The sequence below is a fragment of the Pristiophorus japonicus genome, chromosome 17, assembly GCF_044704955.1.
Source record: "Pristiophorus japonicus isolate sPriJap1 chromosome 17, sPriJap1.hap1, whole genome shotgun sequence".
NCBI classification, from domain to species: domain Eukaryota; kingdom Metazoa; phylum Chordata; class Chondrichthyes; family Pristiophoridae; genus Pristiophorus; species Pristiophorus japonicus.
Genome location: NC_091993.1, coordinates 21,105,562 through 21,129,415, shown reverse-complemented (window position 1 = coordinate 21,129,415; position 23,854 = coordinate 21,105,562). Strand labels below are relative to the sequence as shown.

Sequence of the window (23,854 nt, the reverse complement as noted above, 5' to 3'; positions counted from 1 at the left end):
CCAAGTGAAGTGTATGTAATATTTTGGAAGCGGACCAGTGCTAATTGTGAACTCCATTTTTTCCTCATTTCAAGCTGCATGTTTGCCTACAAACTGGAGATGCAGGACCTCCCGCAGTCCGTAGCATTCTTTAGCGCAGTGGATGTCGATCAGTGCCTGAGGAAGGAGGTGACGATGGATTGTCAAACTCCATCCAATGTCACAGGACTGCAGAGACGATATGGAATCCCACAAGGTACAGTTGTCGGGCCGTGTGTGGTGAGGTGTGTATAAGTGAGACAAATTGTAAGCTTTGAGTTCCTAACGGACGAGATGAGATGAGATAAAAAGAAGAATGAATGCTGGTAACTTGAAGCAAAACAATAGAAATGCACAGGAAGGTAGAAAAGGGAAAGATAGGTTAGTATTTTGAGTGGGACTCCCATCAGAACTTAATGTGACTTAACTGGAAATTGGGGCTGTTTTTGGTAACATTTATAGTGAGATATTGAACAGATTTTCAATCTGAAGTACTCTCCACCCAGATAAGTTTATTTTTACAAACTTACTTCAACCGTCATTGAGAAATTTTACATTTACACAGATGTGGGTCCCCAATAGCCCATGTAGCAAGTTCCTGATCTTTAAGAAAGGAGCGGAGAAGCCACGATTAATAAATGGGAACATCAAAAGTTAGCTTAGTATCTGCTCTAAACAACCAGGTAATCATTCCAGCTTCCCCATTTAAAAAAAATTACTTCTCAAATCGGAGTACTTTCTCTCCTTCTCAGTTACTCTTCAGCCACTAGGCAGCAGTATAGCATTTCTCAGTTTCGAAGATATCAGTACATTAGTTAGCCTAACAAATGCAACTGTTGCTTCTTTGTTCACCTCAAAGCCATTGGTACAAATCAGGCAAACTATGTATTGTATAGGAGCTGACACTATTCTAGATTCGACAATGTTACTGTGATTTTCGGAAATAAATCATTTTGAGGCAATCTAATTGAATGTTTCCAGATTGTAAAGGCATTTTACAAGGCAGAATGTTCAAATCCCAGGGGACATAGGTTACAAATTAGAAATTGGCAGGAAGGAGGAAAGTGAAGGGACCATTTTCAACCAGAGGCTAACTTGAGTTGTGGAATAATTTACCAGGAAACACCATTGAAGTAGATAGTATAAATAGGCCGAGACGCAATTGGATTAATCTGTAAAGAGAAGGTAGAGATGATCTGAAATAAACAGACAACGTTGTTGGGTCAAATGGACCTTTTTGTGTTGCTAAAATTTCTTATGTTCTGTGATGATTTGGTGTTATGTGGGTTTTGACTAACTCATCAACACTCCACTCAAAATTAAGTACTTACAGCCCCTTAGGTTGAATATGTCACACATCCACGTGCGAGACAAATGAACAAATTGGTTCCTCTGCAGGAGGCTTGCAGTTCCTCTGGTCTACAGTGTACAAAAGAATTGACAGAGGGGCTTACAGGAGCTGTACAGTACCAGATGTTAATTAATTGTCAGCTTTTACTCTTTGCTTTAAAAGATTAATGTGGCACCACTTTAGTCATTATCTTTTGAAGCTTACAAAATATACATCTGTGTTTTTTGGCACCATCTGGAAAAAAAAATAATCTTATAAAAAGTTCTGAATGCTGGCAAATGGCCCATTCAACACTCTGCCTGCCTCCCACAAGCACAGCTTTTGTCAAACTCTCAAGCAGTGAATTTGATATTAACTATAGCCAAATCCAATCTTAATCCGCCCCCCAAGATGGATAATAGTTCTTCCTAATATGTGGTTATATATTAAACTATCTAAAACTGAAGTGCTGCAGTTAGCCTCTGAGCTAGGGAGGAGAAATCAGGCAGAGTTTCTGCTGATTATCCCATGAATCCTGCTGTAAAGCGTGCAGGATCACTCACAGCAGTGATCCCCACGCCCCTTCCCCCAATTGAATAGATTTAATGCTCGCCGTCTAGGACAGTATTCTGGTGAAGTAGTATTGAGACTGTATCCCAGCAAAGGTCAGAGGTGGGTAGAAAATTAACTCTTTTGAAAAAAAATCTTTGTTCATGGGTTTATAGTTAGGGTTGTACATTTCTTAATTCAAATCTTCTAGTCCATTAATGTATTGATAGTCACCAAATTCTCCCTACCTCACAAAGAAATTGGATGTTGAAGCTATTACTACTTAAAAGTAAGAAATGGGTCTTTCAACTGCAGCAAGCTAACCTGCTGCTCAACTCGTAGAATCAACGTAGAATGGGTTGAACCATAGCGACTAAAAGGTCAACCGTTCTGTGCTAAGTTAGCTTATCTCAGCCAAGATGACAAGAGTTGCTACAATTGACCTCAATTTCCCCGGCAAAACAAGTAGTATCAACTTGACCCATCCACCTCCACGGAGGTGTGTGGGGTTGCTGACCCATCCACCTCCATGGCACGAACCTGGTATTGCAGTACTTCCAGGAACGGTGCTTGGGCTCTAGGCCTTTTGGCTAAGAGCATTAGCGCAGGATGATCCTTGATATGTGCAAGGTGACCTCTGGCGTTTGTGATCTGACAAAGAATTGGAAAGATTGGCTATGAAAAATTTTTTAAAAAGTAGTATCAACCAGGGTTATTGCTCCAAGTAGATATCCATTGGCTCTGTTGGGAAGTACAGGGAATGATAGGATTTAATCTTGACTGAGTTGCCCCAATCGTCAAAAAGCCTGCCAACACTCACTCAAAGTTGGCAGTTGGATCAGTGGAGTAACTAGCACCTGCGGAGTGTACCCCAGCAAGCATCAGTGACTTTAGCAGATCATGGGGAGGAATATCTCTCCTGCCGCTGCTGACACCATAACCCCAATGCTCGAGACATGCAAACATTTGCTGAAAAATAAAATTTTGCAAAAGCAAGAAACGCTTTGTTCAGAGCACATGCCCTCTGAAATGATTGATTATGGAATTGGCTGTCCTGATCGGGATACATTCCAGTTCATGAATAAAAGACAACACCTAATACTTGGAAAAGTAACACGAATTAAGCTTTTGTCATTTTATTAATAATTGTGCATTTTTCAGTTTTTACATACTTTGTATAATTTATACTTTTCTTTCCTGCAGGAGAGGCATTAGATATTTATCAAATCATTGAAAAAACAAGTGGGTCTCTTAACAAAAGAAAATAAACACGAGACAGGGATTCTTCAGACCAAAGTAAGGCAACTTCAGGGAAGCAACAAAACACCTAACCCAATTTACCAGATCCGAGTTGAGTGTGGGGTTCCTCTGCTGCTCAACTTGTAGAAATTGATGAACCCTTGAACATCAAGACAAGCCCTGAAAATCAGGCTGGGATTGAGTAAGCATGACAGAGGCTGAACCAAAAGTCTGGAGAAGGATGATTGCATCTTGAATGCACCCACTACAGCATCTGAACCAAACTTAGTGGACAGGCCCTCCGCCCTTGCTGTTACAGGTTCATCTTTTTCTTTTTTTCTTCTTTGGTTCTCTGTTTTCCTGGTTTTCATCTACAGCGATATTTGACTAAAGAAGGACAGTAAGAAGTTCTGCTATATTAATTGTACAACATACAAACCTCTTTAAATATATTTGCTTCATTTAACACAGAATTTCAGTAATGCTGTAAGACTTTTCTCTTTCCTGTGCTGTAATTACTATAATTGTATCACTATGAGCTATGAACAACCACTTGGCAAATCAACATGATCATTTCCCCAGTGATTGTTCATGGGTCAGGGATTAGCACCATTGGGGAGCAGTAATAACTGGGTGTATTTAAAGTCTCTTAAGATGAGCATGTTACTTGGCACAGCTCTCACTATAATTGTACGATCCATACTCATGAACTCCTGAAGACACTCCTCATTACCAGTCAGAAGGGAGTTAAACTCGCACATTTATTCGAAGCGTGCAGTTCAGACTTCCTTTTCACCCCTACTGTGTGGAATTCCTAACACCAATATAAAATCCTCTTTATTTGTGGCTTAATTGCTTAAGGTACGAACAACATCTGCATTTTTTGATATGTAGTAAGGTAAGAATTGTTCTGGTTATATCAAACATGCGTTCATATAAATTTCCTTTTCGAACACATTTAAAATCGTCACACAGTGACCAAAGCAAGTTTGCCTACCTCCCACCCTCAACGATTTAAGTTGCACTTTATATAAATTATGACAGACTACATTAAAAAGCTCAGTACTCAAGATACAAAGAGTTATTCAGTGACTGTTTAGTTCAAAAGAATTATTGAAGTAAAAATTTAATTAGTTAAAAGACTGTGCAATTGACATAATTGAAATATCATGAAACATAAGAACATAAGAAATAGGAGCAGGAGTAGGCATACGGTCCCTCGAGCCTGCTCCGTCATTTAATACGATCACGGCTGATCTGATCATGGACTTGGGTCCACTTTCCTGCCTGCTCCCCATAACCCCTTATCGGTTAAGAAACTGTCTCTCTGTCTTAAATTTATTCAATGTCCCAGCTTCCACAGCTCTGAGGCAGCGAATTCCACAGATTTACAACTCTCAAGAGAAGAAATTCCTCCTCATCAAATGGGTGGTCCCTTATTCTAAGATCATGCCCTCTAGTTCTAGTCTCCCCTATCAGTGGAAACATCCACTCTGCATCCATCTTATCAAGCCCCCTAATAATCTTCTACGTTCCAATAAGATCACACCTCATTCTTCTGAATTCCAATGAATAGAGGACCAATCTCCTCAACTTTTCCTCATAAGTCAACCCCCTCATCTCCTGAATCAACCTAGTTAACCTTCTCTGAACTGCCTCCAAAGCAAGTATATCCTTTCGTAAATATGGAATTCCAGGTGTGGCCTCACCAATACCCTGTACAACTGTAGCAAATCTTCCCTGCTTTTATACTCCATCCCCTTTACAATAAAGGCCATGATTCCATTGGCCTTCCTGATCACTTGCTGTACCTGCATGCTATCCTTTTGTGTTTCATGCACAAGTACCCCCAGGTCCCGCTGTACTTCAGCACTTTGTAATTTTTCTCCATTTAAATAATAACTTGCTCTTTGATTTTTTTTCTGCCAAAGTGCATGACCTCACACTTTCCAACATTATACTCCATCTGCCAAATTTTTGTCCACTCACTTAGCCTGTCTGTGTCCTTTTGCAGTTTTTTTGTGTCCTCCTCACACATTGCTTTTCCTCCCATATTTGTATCGTCAGCAAACTTGGCTACGTTACACTCAGTTCCTTCTTCCAAGTAGTTAATATAGATTGTAAAAAGTTGGGGTCCAGCACAGATCCGTACGGCACCCCACCAGTTACTGATTGCCAAGCCGAGAATGAACCATTTATCCCGACTCTCTGCTAGTTAGCCAATCCTCTATCCATGCTAATATTACCTCCAAGTTCTCCCTGCGAACTTTAAACTTGTGCAGTAACCTTTTTATGTGGCACCTTGTCAAATGCCTTCTGGAAGCCCAAATACACCATATTCACTGGTTCCCCTTTATCCACCGTTTGTTACATCCCCAAAAGAATTCCAGCAAATTTGTCAAACATGACTTCCCCTTCATAAATCCATGCTGACTCTGCCTGACCAAATGTTGCTTTTCCAAATGTCCTGCTACTGCTTCTTTAATAATGGATTCCAACATTTTCCCAACCACAGATATTGGACTAACTGGTCTATAGTTTCCTCCTTTTTTAAATAGGGGCGTTACATTTGCAGTTTTCCAATCTGCTGGGACCTCTCCAGAATCCAGGGAATTTTGGTAAATTACAACCAATGCATCCACTATCCTTGTCGCTACTTCTCTTAAGACCCTAGGATGCAAGCCATCAGGTCCAGGGGATTTATCCGCCTTTAGTCCCATTATCTTACTGAGTACCGCCTCCTTAGTGATTGTGATTGTGTTAAGTCCCTCCCCCCCATTGCCCCTTGACTATCCCGAGACCATTTGTAACCCCCATTCGTTTCTACTTGTACCACCTTATAGACCTGCTGCACCATGTGTCTCTAGCTTCTATTCACAGCCATCCTAGATGGCATTCAGTATTTTCCCCTTTCTTACTCCCCAACAAAAAAAACATGGACGGCTAATAGGAAGTAGGGTTCCTTCAGCTCCCATACAAAGGGCCACATTAAAATAGAACTATTCAATAAATTGTTGACCCTGTACTTCCTCCCACTTTTCCTCTAGGGAAGTGCCTCCATTTAGCAATACCCAACAGTGACCTGATTGAAATTAACTCAGTGGAGGAATTTGCAAGTACAGACCTACACCCTCCCTCCATGGTTTCGTATATTACAGCAGTCGCGTGTGATCTTTGAATGAGACATTGCTCGAGATGTGTGCAAACTGACCTCAAGAAGAATCAGAAAGTGCTTTACCATCTTTACCTGATCATCTCCTTCATTCTCACCATCCTGGATTTCCGCCGCTTCCTGTTCTTGAAGTGCTGCATCCAACGTGGCTGCATTAATCCGGAAATCTCGTGACGTGCTGAGCTTCATGTACTGCATCAAGTTCACCTAGGAGAGAAAAGAAATCTTAGTAGATACAGAAAGTGCAGAACAATGAATCACGTGGCCTGTAGCAGCTTTTCAAAGATGACTTGTTGATTCACTTGTAACAATTGAGGTTGATCCCAACAAGATAGCAAACAATAGAGAAAAGGTAAACACTACAAATTTAATTACAACAGTAGAAATAAAGCAGCACTGATTCAAACTAAGGAAAGATAATAGAACACATCAATAAGTTCTTCACACAGCATGATCAATGTGTAGAACAGACTTCCAGATAGGATAGTGAAACCGTATAATCACTTAACTAATTGGAGACTGTGGTGGCGACAGGAAGAAAATGAACCGCAGCATCTTTCTGGAAGGATTAGCCAACTTGGGCAGAGTGGCCTTCACAACCATATGTAGTGAAAGGGAAGAACCAGGTTAGCTTGCTGAAGTTGTAAAGCAAGAACTAAATTCCAGTAACCGCCATCCACTGGCACCATTGGTAAGAAGCAGCAAAATCCCCTTGCCATTAAATGCACTAATGCTTGTTGTATGCCACTTTGAACTATTGTAATATATTTGAGAAAAAAATATTTTCTTCGCTGAGGTAGGTACATTTTCAAAAGAAAAATTCTCAACATGCCATCTGTCATAGGCAAATGTACGTTGCAATGTTGCAGCAGTAGCAGAAAAAACACATCCCTTGTCCTGATTCCGGTTTAAGTACCAGTGTTTTTGTTGCTAATTTTTTTTACACAGTTTCAGGGTCTTTATCTGGTGCACTGTATGCAGTTTTGGTCAATTGACAATTGGAAGAATATTACTAACATGTTTCAGAAATGTAATTGATGAGAAAGGTTAAGGAAGTTGGGTTTGTTTTCTTTGGAACACAAATTATGCTTTCAAGATTATGAACAGGTTGGGAAAATTGATCCTGGCAAATTGTTCAGTGATGAAAGGCTCAAATCACAGGGAACTAGAATTAAAACCAACTCTGGATTAAGGAAAATGAGAGGTTTACCAACTTCACCCACAGGGTAATCCAGTCGTAGAATAAATTACCAGGAAAGAATATTGAAGATAGTATAAATGGGCTCGAGGCAATTTGTTGTATTTCTGGAGAAAGAATTGAAGGATATAGCCAGACGATGGGTTGGTGGAGTTGATTGGGATCGATGTACAAGAGAGAGATAGACTTGTTGGGCCTAATGACGTCTGCCTGATTTGTAACACAGAGGTGCCAGAGAGAGGATTATAAAGGAGATTAACTGCCCTCGGGATAAACTGTTTATATTTCCCTCAGCATCTTTTGTCTCTGTGTGATAATACAATTTTTCTGACTGAAAAAACAAATAAATCCAACTCAAATTGAAAATCAACACTATTTCCCCAACAGAAGTAGGAGGGCAGCCACCTACCTTTGATTTCTTGGTCAGGTGAATCAGAAATTTCTCGTACTGCTCAATGGCAAATATCAGGTTGGGAATTGGCTTGGTTTCACGGAGCACTCGGGCCTGAAAATAGAACAATGCGACGAGACGTAAACTACCGTCAGCCTGAAAGAGACTATGCGCAGCAGGTCAATGAAAGGGCAGGGTAATGATCAGACAATGCCCTAAGGATCCACAATTATCCACGGAGATCGCAATGGTTATAGCAAGTTACAAATTTATTTCACAAGGAGTAACATTTTGCAAATGACAAACACCACCAGAACTCAAGCCAGAGGAGAGACATTTTCCAATAGTCTGGCCCAAATGGTTCAAAGCACCACGTGACATAGTACAGAGCCACAGAAGGTCTCGTGTTCAATTCCCAGTGTAGGCTGAGTTTTTGGATCTTCATTGGGCACTTTTAATTAGCTTCTGTGCCCTTCTGTGGGTTGGAAGACTGAGGAAAACAACCGGTGTTCCCACTTGCAACCACTATCCGATCACCTCTACTGGACAGCTGCTGGCAACCGTGGATCTGCACCCCAACAAGATTCAGCACCTTCAGGAGAGGAAGTGAGAAAACTGGTTGGGGGAGGGGGGGGAAGAGAAAGAGGGGGAAAGGTGTTGCCAACATATAAGTATTCCACTATGTCACAGAGTGTGAAATGAAATAACAAAATCCCGCCACAGAATGAATTTGGGCAAAACCTCAACACTAAAATTCACAATTTATTTCCTTTATAGTTATATGTAACTATTACTATTGAAACTAGTTAATTAAAAACATATTTTGCTGGAAATTGTGCTCATAGATGTCAAAAGAGATTAGGATAAGGCCTGGCTGTCATGCCATCCGTAGTTGAGCAGCTGACTGAAGCATACCAGCTTGGACTCGCACACAATGACAATTTCGCTGCCAACAACTGTGGAATCAAAAGTCAGGAGGGGAAAGCTGAAAGAAAAATCTGATCCTTACACCTGGCATAAACTGAATCTATTACAAGTACTGTTTCTACTAGCTTGAATTGAATTAGTGCAATACCCTTGAACCCTTCTGGAGAATGATTCCTCTTATTTGTGCGAACTGAATATATCTTTAGATAATGTAGTAGTTAATGGTAGTTATCCCTCTTAACATAGGTCTGAGCCATGAGTAAAAATGTAGATGTATATATTATATAGAATTTTCATGTTAAACAACTAAGAAAATAAATTGTATGAGAGGGACAAAGCAGCACAAGCTCAAACCAGTAAATGGCAAATTGAAGATTGATATCAGGAAATTCTTCTTCACACACAGTGATCAACACGTGAAATGGATTCCTTGATCGTCGTGGAGGAGAAAACCCTGGAATCATTTAAGAACCATTAGATGATGCAATGGGAGATCTGTAGTGTCGTTATGGATGGATGGACAAGATAGCCGAATGGCCTCCCTTCATGTATTTATGTTGTGAACAGAAAGCCTCTGAACAGGGTTATAGATTTTACAGGTCCTATACCGTTGCTGCGGTGATGGCTGCCATCTCCTTCTTCTTGTCCTTTTTCTTTTCTGCACCTCCTCCGAAGCTCACCGTCTCACTCTGGATATTCTATCCGGGAAACTCGAGAGTTAGAATTGGAATGGCCGACAACTTGTTCCTTTTCCCCCTCCCTGCCCCCAAATAGTAATACAATATTCACGTAGTTACAAGTGCTACAACCTACTTAAAATAAATGGGAGTACAAGCTATGATTTGAAACATATGGGGATTTCTCCAAATAAAAATGGTTGACATTTCAAACAGAACAAATGCACAATTAAAACCCAGATTTTTTTCAAAAATAAATTTTAAAATAAGCTAAAAGAGCCCCCATTTTGATCACAGCTATACTGAAGTTAGTCATTTATTTTCATTAAACAGGCTACATTAGCTCAAGAAACTAAATCGCTTGGTGTGCCACAAGACTATGTGCAGGTTGCAAGTTCAGGCCCTGGTGGTGCTGCAATTCCCCTTGGGTTGGGGGGGAAAGATCAGTCTGAGTTTCAGCTCCTAATTACTGTCCAATGACCCTTACTAGAACATACATGTGTATGCATCAGGTGAGAACAGGATTAACCTTGGTTGAGTTCTCCCTCCCTCCTCTCCTGTCAAAGTCTGCTGACTTGGGTGAGGTGCTGGAGGGCAGTAAGTGCCCATGGAATCATACTCCAGCAGAAATCAACACCTTCAGGACAGGGGAAATGCAAGTGTTATTTTTTTTAGATAATGAACAGAATGAAAAATCATAGAATTGACTGATTTATGCAACATAACACCCAGCACTGGCCAACTGCAACTTAAAATGTGCCAACATTGCTATAAAATCATATACAACTGTATGAATAAATACTAAAAATGAAGAGTTACATACCTGAACATAGGTTATGAAAGCATAGCATTGTGGGGTCAGGTGTGATCCTGAAAGTTTAACCTGAAGGCAACAGATCAAGGACTTTAATTTGCTGCTCAATTGATTGTTTATCACAAACCTAGATTCCACAAAGGCAGAGTGTGAGAACTGTAACATGTTACACCACATGGTGGAGGGAAGCAGGTTTGCTCTCGGGTGCTGCTCAGTTCCTGATCTCGCTTGACGCTGTGGGAGGTGCCAAGCTCCGCATGATAGAGGAAAAATGAAATGAACTCAGAGGAAGTGTCATCTCTCAGCTCCTCTTTAGGCACTGGCAGAGCCTGAAAGCAAGTTGTCCTTCAGCCTGATTGAGTTTGCGGCCCACAGCAGAGAAATTCCATACTGCTCTTTGATCAATCTTTTAGTCATCCTTCCTCATTCAGTGGCTTTGAATCTATTTTTTGATTTGTCAGTGAAGTGCCTTGGGCTGTTTTTCTACGTTAAAAGGTGCTTTATAATTCTTGAATGCATTATGCCTTGGATGGTAGGACAGCAGATTGTAGCTGCAATTCTCCACAGGACAAGAGCCCAGTATTGCCAGCAAGGATGGGCAACGAAGAATGCAAAGCTAAATCAGCTGCATCCCACAAGGACCATGGGGCGAAAAATACATGAACTGCCAGGCAAGTTCCCCAGGACACCCTTAATCATTTCCTAAACAACCGCTGGTAGAAGGCTGTGGCTAGCTTTTCTGCCTTTCCTTCTGGCTGGGAAATGGTGCATGAGTTGGAGGGGGGTGGGGAAAGAGAATACATTTTTTAAAAAGCTGGCTCCACCCAATGGCTCTGTGGATAAATACACTGGTGTGTTACTGAGGTATAGTAGTATTAGGCAGTCCCTCGTATCGAGGATGACTTGCTTCCACATCAAAAAGGGATGAGTTCACAGGTGTTTCAATGACGGATCTGATATTCTAGGTCCCGAACTACATATTGAAGGGTGGAAGATACCTGTGTGTGGATTCTTTTAACGTGGGGTGGCCTTTGCACACCAGCCACCACACGGGCTTGACAGAGCTAGGTCTTGATACAAACCAGGAAAGTCAAGGTTTAATCTCTGACCTGGACTGAGTTAACTGATTGCCAATTAGCCGCAGTGTCAGGGAAGGAGAATCAGCTAGAACGCCAACTGGTATTCAGTGACCCTATGTTGGAAATTGCGTGCGCCTACACTTCAAGTAAGGACATGATCAGGTAAGGACTGCGATGCCCTCCATGGTTTAATAGCCTACTGACACTGTCCAAGTATAGTCACAAAGAATGGACATTTGAGTGAGGTACTGGAATGTTGCTGGTGCCCGTGGAACCAAGCCACGTGTTCAGGAATGGAAAAAAAAATTACGTAAATCAAATTGTTTTAATCCCACCAAGTAGCACAGGGGTCGTTTGTTCTTCAGGAGCTACCAGTGCATTGTTTTGCTGCCCTCTTGTGGTACCACTGTTCATTAAAAAAGCACCTGACATTACCAGCAACTGAACCTCTGCTGGCCTGGCATGTACTTTGTAGACTTAAACTGTAAAATACACAAATAAAATCTATACAATGTGTATAAAACATCAGGCTATACAGCAAATGTTATTAAAGGGGTACTGTCTTCATTGAAAACACAATTGCATTTGGGGAGGGAGAACTGCTGTAGCACATCATGTGCCGCTGATACAATTATACAATTATTCTTGTGTTCTTCATTTGCTAACAAAGAAAAGATGTGCCCAATGCTTTTTCATAAAGGTGGTGCTCTTTAAAATAAATACTCCACACTGCTCGAGAAAGAGAGCGAACATTGTACACCAACTGAGGTCCCTTTGCCCAGTACATCATCTGGGAATCAGGACAGGCCCAGAATACAAAGAAAGTAATAAGAGGTGCAAAGAGGAAATATGGAGGAAAAAAAACTTGCAAGTGATAGCAATGGGAGAAATGCTTGCACTGCGGTAAAGGGAAACATGGGCCTAATAAAGATAGATGCAGGCGAGAATTATAATGGCCAATAAGGAAATGGCAAACTTGTTAAATGAGTACTTTTTAATCTGGTCGATGGAGAAAGGACAAAATACCAGTAGTACAGGGGAACCTAAAAGTAAGTAATGGGGAGCAACTTAGTAGATTTAATATAAATAAGAAAATGGTAAAGAAGAAAATAATGAGACTCAAGATAGACAAATCTCCAGGACCATGGTTTCCACCCCAGGGTATGAAAATAAATGGTGGGGTGAGGGGATTACAGATGTGTTAGTCATATGTTTCAAAGTTCTTTAGGTTCAGGAATTGTGCCTATGGATTGGAAAACTGCAAATGTCACTCCTTTATTTAAGAGGAAGGGACATACCAGGCAACTACAGTTTAACATCAGTTGTAGGGAGGTTACTGGAATCTAATACCACACACCAATGTTTTTTTATTGAAAGAAAAGGGGGCATGCAGCTTCAGAAAATATCAATAGTTTGATACTCACCAGCTTCTCAAATCTTGCAGGAAGATGTGCCACATGTCCTGTGTAACCCTGGATATACTGGAGCAAAAGAAATAAAAAGTTAAAATACCATATCGTCAAGTAGAAAGACGCACATTTTCCTATAGTCAGGATATTCAATTCCTCCCATCTACCCAGGAATCATAGAACGGTTACAGCACAGAAGGCAGCCATTCGGCCCGTCGAGCCCATGCCAGTTCTCTGCAAGAGCATCTCTGCAAGAGCACCTCAGCTAGTCCCACTCCCCCGCCCTTTCCCCATAGCCCTTCAATTTTTTTTCTTTCAGGTACTTATCCAACTCCCTTTTGAAAGCTGTGATCGAGTCTGCCCCACCACCCTTTCAGGCAGTGCATTCCAGACCCTAACCACTCGCTGTGTAAAGTTTTTTCTTATGTCGCCTTTGGTTCTTTTGCCAAACACTTTAATTGTGAATCCTCTGGTTCTCGATCCTTCTGCCAATGTGAACAGTTTCTCTCTATCAACCCTGTCCAGATCCCTCATAATTTTGAACACCTCTCTTCTATGCTCTAAAGAGAACAACCCCAGCTTCTCCAGTCTATCCACGTAACTGAAATCCTTCGTCCCTGGAATCATTCTCGTAATTTTTTCTGGACCCTCTCTAAGGCCTTCACATCCTTCCTAAAGTGCGGTGCTCAGAATTGGACATAATATTCCAGTTGGGGCCGAACCAGTGTTTTATGCAGGTTCTTCATAATTTCCACGCTTTTGTACTCTTATACCTCTATTCATGAAGCCCAGGATCCCGTAAGCTTTAACTGCTTTCTCAACCTGCCCTGCCACCTTCAACGGTTTGTGCACATATACCCCTACGTCTCTCTGTTCATGCACCCCCTTTAGGATTTAGTTTATATTTTCTCCTCATTCTTTCTACCAAAATGTATAACTTCACACTTTTCTACATTAAATTTCATCTGCCCATTCCACCAGCCTGTCCATGTCCTCTTGGAAGTCTATCACTATCCTCCTCACGGTTCACTATACTTCCAAATTTTGTGTCATCTGCAAATTTTGAAATTGTGCTCTGTACATCCACATCTAAGTCATTAATATACAGCAAGAAAAACAGTGGTCCTACCGACCCCTGGGGAACACCACTTTATATCTTCCTCCAGTACAAAAAACAACCAATCAGTTAGCCAATTTGTATCCATGCAGCCACTGTCACTTTTATTCTATGGGCTGCAACTTTGCTGGCAAGCCTATGTGGTACTTCGTCGAATGCCTTTTGGAAATCCATGTACACCATGTCAACTGCATTGCCCTCAGCAACCCTCTCTGTTACCTCATCAAAAGATTCAATCAAGTTGGTTAAGCACGATTCGCCTTTAAGAAATTCATGCTGCCCTACCTTTTCCCCCTCCTAGTGGGAATGTACCTCGATTGTACCCAAACGATTTCCTCTTTAAAAGGCAGCCCATTATTCCATTACAGATTTGCCTGCCAATCTTTGATTCCAATTTACCCTGGCCAGATCCGTTCTCATCCCATTTAAATTTGCCTTCCTCCAATTAAGTATTTTTACTCTAGATTGCTCCCTGTCCTTTTCCATAGCTAATCTAAACCTAATGATACTATGATCACTGTTCCATAAATGTTTCCCTGCTGACACTTGCTCCACTTGGTTTACCTCATTCCCCAGAACTAGATCCAGCAATGCCTCCTTCCTCATTGAACCGGAAACATATTGATCAAGAAAGTTCTCAACACACCAGAAATTCTTCCGCCTCTGCCCTTTACAGTATTATCCCAGTGTATATTAGGATAGATGAAGTCCCCCATTATCACTATTCTATAGTTCTTGCATCTCTCTGTAATGTCTCTGCAAATTTGCTCCTCCATGTTTTTCCTACTAGTTGATTGCCTATAGCATACACCTAGTAGAGTAATGGCACCTCTATTATTTAACTCTAGCCATATAGATTCTGTCCTTGACCCCTCCAGGACATCCCCTCTCTCCAGCACTTAACATTTTCCTTAACCAATACTGCCACACCACCTCCTATCTTTTCTTCCCTATCTTTCCTGAACATCCTATATACAGGAATATTTAATACCCAATCCTGCCCCTTTTGAGCCAGCGGTCAATTATTGCCACATCATATTCCCATGTGGCTATTCACCAACCTTGTTTACTGTACTTTGTGCGTTCACATACATACACTGTAAACCTTAGACCATCCTGTGTTCTCTCTTATTCTGACCCCACCTAATACCTTACTATTTCTTGCTTCAGTGCCATCTGTCTCTCCCAATCCTTTGTGCCCTTTGTTTCTCCTTTCTAATGCTACATTCTGGTGCCTATCCCCCTGCCAACTTAGTTTAAACCCTCCCCTACAGTACTAGCAAATCTCCTTGTGAGGATATTGGTACCGACTCTGTTGAGGTGCAACCCGTTCGGCCTGTATAGGTCCCACCTCCCCCAGAGCCGGCCCCAGTGCCTTGGGAATCTGAAGCCCTCCCTCCTGCACCATTTCTCCTGCCACGCATTCATCTGCTCTATCCTTCTATTTCTATACTCACTTGCACGTGACATCGGGAGTAATCCAGAGATTGCTACCTTTGAGGTCCTGCTTTTTAATCTCTTTCCTAGCTCCCTAAAATCTGTCTGCAGGACCTCATTCCTCTTTTTACCTATGTCATTGGTACCAATATGGACCATAACCTCTGGCTGTTCACCCTCCCCCCTCAGAATGTTCTGGAGCCGCTCAGTGACATCCTTATCCCTGGCACCAGGAAGGCAACATACCATCACGTCACGTCTGCAGCTGTAGAAACGGCTGTCTGCTCCCCAAACTATCGAATCCCCTACTGTAATGTATGCACCTGTGAGTATGCTCACAGGTTGGTAGATCTGTTGACTTGGGAGTGGCTTAGCCAGTCACGTGATGGTCACAAGACTCAATAAAACCCCAGCCAGTTAGTTTCGGGGGATCCACAATGAGGCAGATGGTTGTGAGCCTGGTGGATGAACTGGTAATGTGTAGTGTGAGTGTTAAACCTTTTGCTAATAAACCAACTAGTTCTTAATAGCAATGTGTTGCTATGAATTCTTAAGCAAAGAATCCATGAAGCAAATACATTACACCTACCACTATTGCTTGTCCACTCTTCTTCCTCTCCACCTGTGCAGCTGAGACACCTGCGGTGCCATGGAACTGGCTCTGGTTGGATTTCCCAGAGGAACCATCGCCCTCAACAGTACTCAGAACAGAATACTGGTTGGAGAGCGAGATGTACTCAGGGGATTCCTGCAACTACCTGCCTGGTCCTCCTCTTCTGTCTGGTAGTCACCCATTCCCTCTCTGCCTGCACACTCCTTAGCTGTGGGGTGACCATCTCCTGAAATATGCTCTCCATGTAGCTAGCAGCCTCGCTGATGCGACACCAGCTGCTGCTCAAGCTCCAAAACCCAGAGCTCGAGCTCCTCCAGCTGACGACACCACCTGCACACGTGGGAAGCGTCCTGGAGCTTCCACATGGCACAGGAGGACTAGATCCCCAGATATTAGAATTACCAGGCACTTGCATGTAATACTATAAAAGCAAAGGTGCTCCTCCCCTGTCCTCTTCCCAATCTACACGATCCTTGTTAAATTGACCAATTGGTACAGCAGAGGAAGGAGGAGAAAACAAAGACAATTCTTCCTTTTCCTTCATATAACTTGCCCAAAAAACATTCAAAAGGAAACTGGATTGATTCCTGATTTAGCAGGGAATGGAGTATGTTTGGGGAAAGAAAAGATGAAGCATGGTCAGATTGGATCTTGAAACTGGGATTGAACAATGAAGTGAGGTTGTCTTCTGGCTGGTCAAACTAATTCTCTACTGTGATTGTTTTGCCAGAAAAATTGTCAACTGTCCACCTATAAAGGCACAAAAATGATTTTGCCTGCAAGCAAGTTTCTTGCACTTACCTACTAAGCCATTAAAGGAATATTAATATTTATTATTTTTCCCCTTCTCTTTTCTTTGCTCTCCCCATCAGCCCACCACTACTGAACGGTGAAAGGGGCAGGAAATTCAAGTTGGGGCTCACCATTCAATTTTGTTCCCTTCTCAACCTGCTCAAACTCGTACAGGATGAAAAGAAAATCCACCCATAAATGCATTGCTCACAACACTACTATTGTATTGAAATCATGGCTCAGTATTTTTCAGGATTAAGCTGCACCAGCTTTGCATACTTACATATTTCACCAATGATGTGAGAATGTTGTATACTTTGGCCAGCTCCTTCAGGAGAATGTCCACACAGCTCCCAGACGGAATGGATGTCTGAATCAGCTCATGGAAAGCAGTCAGCAGGGTACCCAGTTGAAGAACTATAGCTTTCTCTACAGGTTCTCTCACAGTTAATGCTTGAGAGTTCTCATCTGGGATGGACAAAAAATTTTATATTTAACATGAGCAAGCAAGTTGTTGAGAGCTTGAGTTACAATCTTTAACCCTCCTCTTATTGTATCTCTGACAGTTCTTATCGGTTATGTAGTCACCTCCAGTTTGCAGTCAATTACTCATGAACGACTGATTCCTTTCAAACTGATCCCCATGAATCACCTTCCAGGGATCTAAAAGCATGCAGCACATAGTGAACATGAATACAGTTTGAAAGAGCAACCGACCCTTGCAAGAAAGTATGCATGTATGTGGACATGGGGGGAGGAGACAGGAATGAAATTGGTTGTGATTCTCCCTCTTCTATGATAGAATAGTCTACCAACACTCACTGTGTAGGCAGACAACAACAACTTGCATTTATATAGCATCTTTAACGTAATAAAAGTAGAAGTATTATCAAACAAAATTAAACACCCAGCCACATCATGAGGTGACAATAGATGACTAAAGCTTGATGGAGGTAAGTTATAAGGAGTACCTTAAAGGAGGAGAGAGTTAGAGAGGTGGAGAGGTTTAGCGAGGGAATTCCAGAGCTTACACCTAGGCAGCTGAAGGCACAGCCACCAATGGTGGAGCGATTAAAACCAGGGGTGCGCATGTGGCCAGAATTGGAGGAGCGCAGAGATCTCAAAAGGTTATAAGGCTGGAGAAGGTTACGAAGATATGGAGGGGCGAAGCCGTGGAGGGACATGAAAACAAAGATGAGAATTTGAAAATTGAGGCGCTGAGAGTTAGGACACAGGCAGCAGAGTTTGGATCAGCTCAAGTTTATGGAAGGTGGAAGATGTGAGGCAAGCCAGAAGAGTGTTGGAATAATCAAGTCTAGAGGTATCAAAGGCATGGATGAGGGTTTCAGCAGCAGCCGAGCTCTGGCAGGGGAAGTGTCGGGCAATGCTACAAGGGTGGAAGTAGATGATCACGCTGATAGAGCGGATATGTGATCAGAAGCTCATTTCGGGTCAAATACAACTCCTAGGTTGCATACGATCTGGTTCAGCCTCAGACAGTTGCCATGGGGAGGGATGGAGTCGGTGGCTAGGGAGACCGAAAAGAATGACTTCGGTCTTTCCAATATTTAGGTGGAGAAAATTTCTGGTCATCCAGTACTGATGTCAGACAAGCAGTGTGACAAATTAGAGGGACAGTGGAGGGGTTGAGCGTGGTGGTGGTGAGATAGAGCTGGGTGCTGTCAGCGTTCTTGTGGAATCTGGTATTGTGCATTCGGATGACAGCGACGAAGGGCAGCATGTAGATGAGAAATAGGAGGGGGCCAAGGATAGAGCCTTGGGGGACTCCAGAGGTAACCTTGCAGGAGCGGGAAGAGAAGCCATTGCAGGTGACGCTCTGGATAGATAAGAATAGAACTAGGTGAGTGCTGTCTCACCAAGCTGGACGACAGCAGAGAGGTGTTGGAGGAAGATGGTATGGTCAACCGTGTCAAAGGCTGTAGACAAGTCAAGAAGGAAGAGGAGGGATAGATTACCACGGTCACAGTCATAGAATGTCATTTGTGACTTTGATGAGAGCCGTTTCAGTACTGTGGCAGGGGTGGAAACTTTTTTGGAGGGATTCACATATGGAGTTCCGGGAAAGATGAGCATGGATTTGGGAGGCGACAAGACTTTCAAAGACTTTGATGAGGAAAGAGAGGCTGGAGATGGGCCAGTAAGTTTACAAGGGCAGAGGAGTCAAGGGTGGGATTTTTGAGAGGGGGGGATGATGGCAATATTGAAAGGAATGGGGACTAATGTTCCCTTTAAGCTGCATGGCTACACAGCTCTCTGGACCTCCCACACAGCCAGCTCACCAGCTTCTCAATAGGAAAAACCACACATGTACGGTATTCTGAATGGGCTGTGTACCCAAAAAAAAATTAATGGGGACAGTACCCGAGGAGAGAGAACAATTAACAATATGAGCCAACATGGGGGTCATGAAGGGAAGATGGGTGGTCATTAGTTTGGTGGGAGTAGGGTCGAGGGAGCAGGAGGTTAGTTCTCGAGGATAAGTTGAGCTCGGAGAGAGCATGAAGAATAGCCACTTGGGTGATGGAAAGGTGACTGGAGAATATGGAACTGTATCCCAGCATAAGTCAATGCCTTTCTGGAGCAGAGATGGAGGGAAAATGGATAGGGGGGTTGGAAAAAATGTTTTCTCTCCGGTATGCACACTTCATTTTCTGGTCACACCATTCAGAAACCCGAGTAAACAATCAGCCCTCTAAACGCATAATCAAAACAAGGACTTAGTGCAATGAGACTATTGTAGTCACTCTTCCAAGTATTGCAAATACTTCACCTTTAGTGTTAATCTGAGGTCACTTATACCAGTTCCTTCTCTGATAAACTAAAAGGGACTAAACTAAAACACAGTATTATATGACTATTCAATTATGGGCTTAAACAATCTTGTACAATGCTCCAGTGACTCCCTGCTGCATTGTGAAGCCACTCATTGTTCACCTGCAACTATCTTGACTTGGCTACTCCAACTCACCCCTGGCCGGCCTTCTACATTCCACGCTACGTAAACTTGAAGTCATCCAAAACTCAACAGTCCGTGTACTAACCCGCACCAAGTCACGATCACCCATCACCCCTGTGTTTTCTGATCTACACTGGCTCCCAGTTAAACAATGCCTCGATTTCAAAATTCTCATCCTTGTTTACAAATCACTCTATGGACTTGCCCCTCCCAATCTCTGTAATCTTTTTCAGTCTCACAATCCCACCAGATGTCTGCTCTCCTCAAATTCTGGCCTCTTGAACATCCTTCATTATAACTGCTCAACCATCGGTGGCCGTGCCTTCAGCTGCCTGGGCCCCAAGCTCTGGAACTCTCTCCCTAAACCTCTACAACTCTCTTCCCTCCTTTAAGACACTTGTTAAAACCTACCTCTTTAAACAAGGTTTTGATCATCTGCCTTAATTTCTTCTGTGGCTCAGTGTCAAATTTATCTGTTTGTCTGTAACACTGTTATGAAGCACCTTGGGACGTTTTACTACATTAAAGATGCTATATAAATAAAAGTTATTATCTATTCTTCCACCCATTTCCTTTACCTGTGAGTTCTTTGTCAGAGCTCAACTGGCCCTTCAGCTTTGTGATGAGCCAGTCTACTTCTTCCAAAACCTTCTCCGCTTGGGACAAAACCAACTGCTGCAAAAGAAAAAAAGCTTAGTGCAGCAACTACTGATTTTGGTAACTAAATATTCTCTTTGTACAGTGGTTAATTCAAACTAGCATAAAACGCAATAAAAGATGTGTAAAACGAAATGCGACGGTTTTGAGAAAAGCAATTTTCTGTTTGTTGACCAGATAAATGTTACTAAATGTTAAATATGAGGGAAGTACTGATGCTGGGCTGTCTCATCTCTAACAGGCAAGTTCCCCTCCTAGCCAGATACCATCCTGACATGAACATATATTGCCATTCTTTCATCATCACGAATCAGAGTCTTGGAATTCCCCACCTAACACTATTGTGGGAGTACCATCGCAGCAATTCAAGACCCACCACCACTTTCTCAGGATAACTAAGGATGGGCAATAAATGCGGTCACACCAGCATCACCCACATCCCAAGAACATTTAAAAAAAAAGGCAGCTTAAAATACCACTGGCAAAGCCAAGAGACAAGCAGCCCTCTCGACTGCAAGAAGTGAGTGACCCAGGGAGACTAGGGAGAAATTAAGATCCTCACAAAGCTGCAGTAAAAATGTCAGTACTGTGCACTAACTCTCCAGCACAAGAGGCCAATTTTCACCCCCCTGTCCTATGAAATTCTCTTCAAAGCCACTCTCAATTTTCTATCTCTCCCTCGTTTCAAAAGCCTCTTTCAAACAGATCTGTTTGATCATGACTTTAGTCTCCCTCCTAAGTTTCTTCACTTCTCATTCAGCATTCCCTCGCCCCCTTGTGATGCACCAAAGAGACGTTAGTTTATGAAAAGAGCACTATTTAATTGCAAGTAATTATTGTATCAAAAAGTGCAAACATTTTTCTGGTACAATGTGCTTACCACCACAGTTGGAGCTGCAGTCTTCGAGTTCACGATGGCGAAATGGGATTGTTCCTCTATTTCAATGTCCTATAGAAGACAAGAAAACAATATTATTGCACAGTAAACAGCAAAGCACAACCACCCAGTATAAGAGAGAAACTTGTTGAGCACCTTTGAAATTAACAACTATTTTACGATGAACTGGTCTAAACAGAAAGCTCCACAGTAGCTCAGCTTCAGGGCCATCAGCTTCCAGCACATTGCTGCAGCCCTTCCCACCACATCCAAACTGGGAAAATAGGCCATAGCTGAGAAAACTCAATTGGCTTTGACAATATTACACAACAAAATCAAAGCAATGATAAAAGTGAATAAGTACATGCAGCTCACACCGAACAAACCAGGCATTGCTTTATAACCTGCACAACTAATTACTTTTTGCAGTGCAAAGTGCTTTGCAATATTTCAATGTCAAACAGTGAGTTACATAAATGCAAGTGTTTGGTCCTTTCTTCAATGGATTACTTCAGCATTAAAATATTATGTATCTAGGACAAGAAAAGGCTGTTAGGCTTGCATGAGTTCAGCCTATTTGATGCTAGACTCATCCCTATGTATCTATACTTCTTCCTCCATCTCCTGGTAGAAGCAAAAGAAAACAAAACAGTAACCAGGCCAAAAATGCCGTGTCAAAAATTCCCCTCTAACCTTTCAAAGGCGATAGGGCAAGCCCTGGGTGCCCAAACACATTCGTTATTTCACAGAATAATTCACCTTGTCTTCCCTCTGCCACGTCATTTAAAAAAAACGTGTCTAATGTCTTTTTGAAGGACTGCAATGAACCAGTACTCACGACCAGCTCTGGCATCCTATTCAACAGCTCATTCGCCCTTTGAGAAAAGTAAAACGAAAGCATATCTAACCTCATTTCAAACAGGCTGCCCCTAGTTCTACCTGGCATTTAATATCTAGCTATGTGGTGGGCTTCTGCACATGTCTGACATCTTACTAACCAAAAAACAACTGCAGTAAAAGTAACTTGCTCATTCATAGGCGGTCCCTCGAACGAGGATGACTTGCTTCCACAAGAGTTCACAGATGTTTCAAAGAAGGACCCGATGCTCCAGTCCTGAACTTCAAATGAGGGGGTGGAAGATGCCTGTGCGTGGGTTTTTTTAACGTGTGGTGACCGTTGCACATCAGCCACCACACGGGCTCGACAGAGCTAGGCCTTTATGCAGTGGCAAGGGTTGAACCAGGACGACTGGAGACCTGCACTGCTGCACGGACCTAGTGCGCACACTTATCGCAGTGTGGGCAGGCTCGTGTTGCCCCGGGCCCTCGGCTCTTCTGGGCCTCACACCCTCATTCACCAGACCTTGGTCAATGATGTTCCAGGGCCTGGTGCTCCAGCTCTATTTATAGCCCTGACCTGCGGTGGTGTTTTCACACAGGTCAGGGCAGCTCACGGCCGGCCCTGGAACATCATGTGTCGCCCCGACTTGTGTGAGAAGTAACATGCTAATAAACTAACAGATACAGAAAAGTATAGAAATCAAATGTAAGCAATAGAAATCTGATGATCTTATGCCCTTATGTCCAGTAACAACAGTTGGAAAGTTTATTATCTAAAGCACTGTCAGAGTGCCAATGTTTAAAAAAAATCTTGATGAAAAATAGTTTCCCTAGTTTCTGCAGTTGTTTGCAAACCAAGTACATTCCTGTCCTAACATGAACACAGTTTACAATCAGCCGGCACAATAAAACTTTAATAAAAGGGATGTCAAAGCATTTGGTACTTTAGAATGCATATTTTATATTTCAGAAAACATTTATTGCATATATGGATGGAAATGTTAAAATTGTTGAGGACAGTAACTTATGTTGTGAACTGGGAATTAACCTCATTGAATATAACTGCATCCTATAGACCTAGCAATGATGATGTGATTGACGTATCAAAGGAAATGTCAGATTTTTGCATGAAGCATTTAGGGGAAGAGTTCTAGGAGTGAAATTAAGGAATAAAAGTTTAGCATACTGAACAAAACTCGGCCTCTCTCAGAAGCTGTGAGATCAACACATGTCAGATGACCAACTCCATAATTTTCGAATGATAAAACTTTAGTGTAGTGTAACAAAATTTGCAGATGACACAAAGATTACTGGGTGTGCGGGTTGGGTAGAGGACGCAGAGAGGCTGCAAAGAGATTTAGATAGATTAAGCGAATGGGCTAAGGTTTGGCAGATGGAATACAATGTCGGAAAATGTGAGGTCATCCACCTTGGAAAAAAAAACAGTAAAAGGGAACATTATTTGAATGGGGAGAAATTACAACATGCTGCGGTGCAGAGGGACCTGGGGGTCCTTGTGCATGAATCCCAAAAAGTGAGTTTGCAGGTGCAGCAGGTAATCAGGAAGGCGAATGGAATGTTGGCCTTCATTGCGAGAGGGATGGAGTACAAAAGCAGGGAGGTCCTGCTGCAACTGTACAGGGTATTGGTGAGGCCACACCTGGAGCACTGTGTGCAGTTTTGGTCACCTTACTTAAGGAAGGATATACGAGCTTTGGAGGGGGTACAGAGACGATTCACT

At 42.4% G+C, this 23,854-nt stretch overlaps 2 protein-coding genes across 5 annotated transcripts in view; one reads left to right on the top strand and one right to left on the bottom strand.

Annotated features, from left to right (window-relative positions):
* polg (polymerase (DNA directed), gamma) overlaps positions 1-3,976 on the top strand; it is a 55,031-nt gene extending 51,055 nt beyond the window's left edge. Inside the window, exons 22-23 of the mRNA XM_070858461.1 lie at positions 75-235; positions 3,101-3,976. Of these exons, the coding sequence (XP_070714562.1) occupies positions 75-235; positions 3,101-3,165 (226 nt within the window). The 3' untranslated portion in view covers positions 3,166-3,976. The remainder of the gene's footprint in view (positions 1-74; positions 236-3,100) is intronic.
* fanci (FA complementation group I) overlaps positions 3,029-23,854 on the bottom strand; it is a 90,043-nt gene continuing 69,217 nt past the window's right edge. For 3 of the 4 annotated variants that reach the window (XM_070858457.1, XM_070858459.1, XM_070858458.1), the window contains exons 32-40: positions 21,277-21,345; positions 20,318-20,414; positions 17,046-17,230; positions 12,819-12,875; positions 10,325-10,384; positions 9,433-9,522; positions 7,916-8,011; positions 6,384-6,515; positions 3,029-3,523 (exon numbers count right to left, since the gene is read on the bottom strand). In XM_070858457.1, coding sequence (XP_070714558.1) covers positions 3,458-3,523; positions 6,384-6,515; positions 7,916-8,011; positions 9,433-9,522; positions 10,325-10,384; positions 12,819-12,875; positions 17,046-17,230; positions 20,318-20,414; positions 21,277-21,345 — 852 coding nt within the window. In that variant the 3' untranslated portion in view covers positions 3,029-3,457. The remainder of the gene's footprint in view (positions 3,524-6,383; positions 6,516-7,915; positions 8,012-9,432; positions 9,523-10,324; positions 10,385-12,818; positions 12,876-17,045; positions 17,231-20,317; positions 20,415-21,276; positions 21,346-23,854) is intronic. The other variant, XM_070858460.1, reaches the window with a different exon arrangement.